At 45.3% G+C, this 4,026-nt stretch overlaps 1 protein-coding gene across 1 annotated transcript; it reads left to right on the top strand.

Annotated features, from left to right (window-relative positions):
- Positions 1-1,699: 1,699 nt before the first annotated feature.
- LOC148032973 (uncharacterized) lies at positions 1,700-3,683 on the top strand. Its single transcript, XM_087683672.1, has 2 exons — positions 1,700-1,980; positions 2,101-3,683. Exon 2 carries the CDS (start codon positions 2,252-2,254, stop codon positions 3,389-3,391), a length of 1,140 nt encoding a protein of 379 aa, XP_087539798.1. The 5' UTR covers positions 1,700-1,980; positions 2,101-2,251; the 3' UTR covers positions 3,392-3,683.
- The last annotated feature ends 343 nt before the right edge of the window (positions 3,684-4,026 follow it).

Genomic DNA, 4,026 nt, shown 5'->3' on the forward strand with positions numbered 1-4,026 from the left:
TAATAAGAGTGAGAGTAAGAAGAAAGAAGTCATTGATACATCTAGTAAACTGTAGACCAAAATGCCAAAGCAAGAAGTGGCTACAACAAAAGACATCAAGGCATGAGATAAGCAGAATCGTGAGCCCTAGGAAGGCAAGCAAAAGGAGGGTGAGTCTTGGAAAGCTGAGGCAAAGGTTCCCATTGAGAAGTTGCCCAACTTTATTGGTGGATACGAATTACTATGCAACCATTGAAGATGGAGAAGAGCTTTTTGAATATATATATAGTTAGGATGAAAAAAGCCTCAAAGAAAATGCCTATTACCTCTTGGAATGTAAGATGCCTATGTTTGGAGAGAAGGAAGAGTGACATGCATATGCAATTGAGAAGGCATAGATTGTGGCATTGTCAAAACCAACTAGTATACTACTTTGGCTAAGACACACTTTGCATAATTACATCCTTTGCTTAGCAACATGAAGTGGTTTATAACAATGTCTCTAGTTGCGATCTTTGCCTAGCCTTTCCTTTTTATTTCAACATGAGTCATCCCATATTTAGCAAAGTCCAGACATAAATCCCCCTGAGTTGGGGAGATTTAAGAGTTTGCAAGATTGGGTCTTTCATAAGGTCCTTTTATGATTGAAGGGCATATAATATGCTTTTCTCCATATTAAGGAACATAGAAGAGGCCCTTCTGTGTAGCTCATTTCATGGATATTACTTTAGGGTACAGCTTTCTATAGCTCTTTCTAGTAAAATATTGTGGGCATATTTGAGACGATGTAGCACTCAAATGCCTCGCATGCCTTATGTAAGGGAACTATATTTATAGCTCCCTTTGTGTGTTAGCATCTAGCTCTGTCCAATCTTATTGGGCAGTCCAATAGATGTATTGGACCTTGATGCCCTAGCAATGGATTTTACAATAGCCCCTTTATGGTCAGCATGGTGTGACCACCTCCTCAGATAATTGGAGAGAGTGTTGCTATTGGGAGATATGTTGATACTGATTGTTTGTGTGTGTATGGGTGAGGTGTGGTCTATTGATGTCTCCCTCCATTTTTGCCAAGTTGTGGGCTCTTTTTTGTGCATAGCAAGTTTCCATAACAAAGTTGTTCCTAATGGATTGTCGCATCTACTAAACAGAGGTGAGTGCTTGCAAGAGGATAGTGGACGCAACATTATTGGACCTCGTGATTGGCGAGACCCTGAGTTCAAGAGGGAGCGAATGCAACATTATTGGACCTCATGATTGGCTAGACCCAGAGTTCAAGAGGGACCGTTGGACCACTCCGTCACCACAATGCAAAAATGCAACACAAGATCAATTATGCAGTGAGAATAGAGGAGGGTGATGATGGATGTGTGGGCATGTGCCCTAGCCTCTAGGGGAAGAAGTACGTGGATCAAAATGGACCACCGCGCGCGCGAGAGAGAGAGAGAGAGAGAGAGAGAGAGAGAGAGAATATTTTCCCCGCATACACATGCGCGCACTCTCTCTCTCTTCTTTCTTTCACACTCGCGAAGCCACTGTTGCTGCGATATGAGGCTCATCAGGACAACAGTAGCCATTGTCATCTTCTTTGTAGGCACGCCCATCATTCATGTCCCCCTCTGCTGTGCTTTGATTCCTCTTCCCCTCTCCATGTGCGGTCCCTCTCACACACACACACACATTCTCTCTCTCTCTCTCTCCGCGTTCCCCCCGCCCCCCCCCCCCCCCCCTCTCTCTCTCTCTCTCTTTTATTTTCATGACCTCACCTCCTCACCTCAAATCATTCAACCCCTTCTCTTCCACCAGCGCCTTCCTTTCTCGTCTGCCATTGCTTCTATCTGTCTATACTGGTCTACCTCTATCATTTGCTACTCTCTTCCACTCACAAGTGTCCATTGTACATACTTAACTCTCTCATCTTTCATCTTTTCTTCAGCTAGAGCTTAATCTTGCAGCCAAATAAGGTCCCTTCAAGCTGGGAAAGAAAGGATTGCTCCAGATGTGTGTGCTATATATCTATGACACTGAACTTTGAAGCATCAGTTGGTTCTTATTGCCCGGGTACATTGTGCTGGCTTTTGTGTGATTCGTCTTGACACACAGCATTTGCTTGTAATGCAGGCGTGTATTTCACGGATTGGATCTTCATCAGAGGCAACATCATAGAGGGGGGAGCATCATATCAGTAGATTCTTCACAGCTCACTGTAACTAGGTAGAGGCAGCAGTAGCTCCTCTAGGCCCCAAAGCTGGAACTCTCTGATCAGAGAGAGATGCTGGCTTGTGCCAATCCTCCAGCTGAACGGCGGCCCAAGCCTCACCCCAACCAGGTGCTCAAATGCCCTCGATGTGAGTCTTTGGACACAAAGTTTTGCTACTACAACAACTACAGCACAACACAGCCACGATACTTCTGCAAGAACTGCAAGCGGTACTGGACCGAGGGGGGAGCCCTACGGAATGTTCCTGTTGGAGGAGGCCTCAGGAAGAATAAGAGATCCAAGCAAAGAACATCATCTATGCCCTTATCATCATCATCACCAGGCCAACATGCAAGGTCTAGCCCATTTGCATTTGAAGGCCTTCACTTGCCTGCATCACATACAGAAGACCTGGCCTCCTCCTTTACTGGCTCGCCCACCGGCAGTACTGAAATCACTGCGTTCAGGTACTTGAATGGGCAATCAGCTGACCCCAATGGCTATGAATCCTGCATGTATAAAGCAGGTGATCAGCCCTCTTCACAGAATCAGTTCAACTACAATGATGTGAGGCATTTCCCCCAGTACTACACGGGGTATGGTTACAACAGTGCTATGCGCAATTTGAATCAAAATGATATTGAAGGGTATAGCCATCTGGGCCCAGGAAGGTCAGACCAAAGCCTTCCAAGTTGTGCTCGGGGATCTGGAGCCATAATAGATCCAGATCATGGAAGCTATAAGGGTCTCAGGATTACTTCTGAGCTAATCTCAAGTAGTGGTTTGCACGGCCACAGACTGCATGAGCAAGGGGAACATAGACATGGGGTTATTGGTGGTAATGGAGGTGATGGGATGGCAATGGGATATTTCTATGAGCATAAAAGACCATCCTCTGAAGAGGTGATGTTAAACGAAGAAGACCAGTTACAGCCTTCCAGCAATGAGCTCATGTTGTTGCAGGACAGTACTACCAGAGAGGCAAGAGAGGGTGGAGGCTCTCAAGAAGGGGTCAACAATGCAATGAATGTGAGCTACCCTTATGATTGGCAACAGATCTCAGAAGGTTTGTTTGGGGGAACTGCTGATTTTTATTACATGCAAGCAGGAGGATCAGGTGTTGGAGGTGCTTCTGGAGGCGGATCTGAGGCAGCGGCAGCAGCAGTAGGTGCGAGCACAAACTGGACAGAATTCAATGTGGGAGCTGCATGAATATGCTCCTTGGATTAGCAGCGCCAGCGCATTTCTGCATTCTTAGTGGGCATGCTGACAGTCTAGTCTCATCCTCATCAACAAAAGCCCAACCCACAACACAATATAACCAGCATGTGAAGCTCTTCTTTAGACTTTAGAGTGTAAGACCAAGCCAACCAGTGCCAGTAGGTTTAGTTAGCCTGTTAGTGGAGCTTGTTCCGTAAGATAACCCTTGACAATTATCCACACATTGAACTACTGAGTGTCCAATGAGATGGCAATGCCAGCAGAATGCATGCTTTAATGCTTATCCTCGTGAGGATTGTTAACTCCGAACAGTCAATCTTGCATCAACAATTTCCAATTAGAACCAAACAGTCTTCAAAATTTAGAACCTAACAACCTTGAATCAGCCTCGTTCTGCATCCCAACATTGTAGTGATTCGAACCTTCGAGCTGATAGAGGTGATTTTTAGATGCATTAATAACTCTTCCAAAACTAATTTGGGGAGAAACAGAAACCTTGTACAATCGGCTTGACAGGTGATTACCAGGTGCATGAATAACTCTCCCCAAACTGATTTGGGCAAAAGACAGGAACCTTGTAACATCAGCTGCGGCTGCATCACATTATACAACTCCGATCTAAGGTA

This window comes from Lygodium microphyllum, chromosome 8, assembly GCF_053477565.2.
Source record: "Lygodium microphyllum isolate KBCC chromosome 8, Lygodium_microphyllum_v1.1.10, whole genome shotgun sequence".
Lineage (NCBI taxonomy): Eukaryota > Viridiplantae > Streptophyta > Polypodiopsida > Schizaeales > Lygodiaceae > Lygodium > Lygodium microphyllum.

Coding starts and splice junctions, on each gene's coding strand:
- LOC148032973 (XM_087683672.1), top strand. CDS start 2,252: ATGCTGGCTTGTGCCAATCCTCCAGCTGAACGGCGGCCCAAGCCTCAC.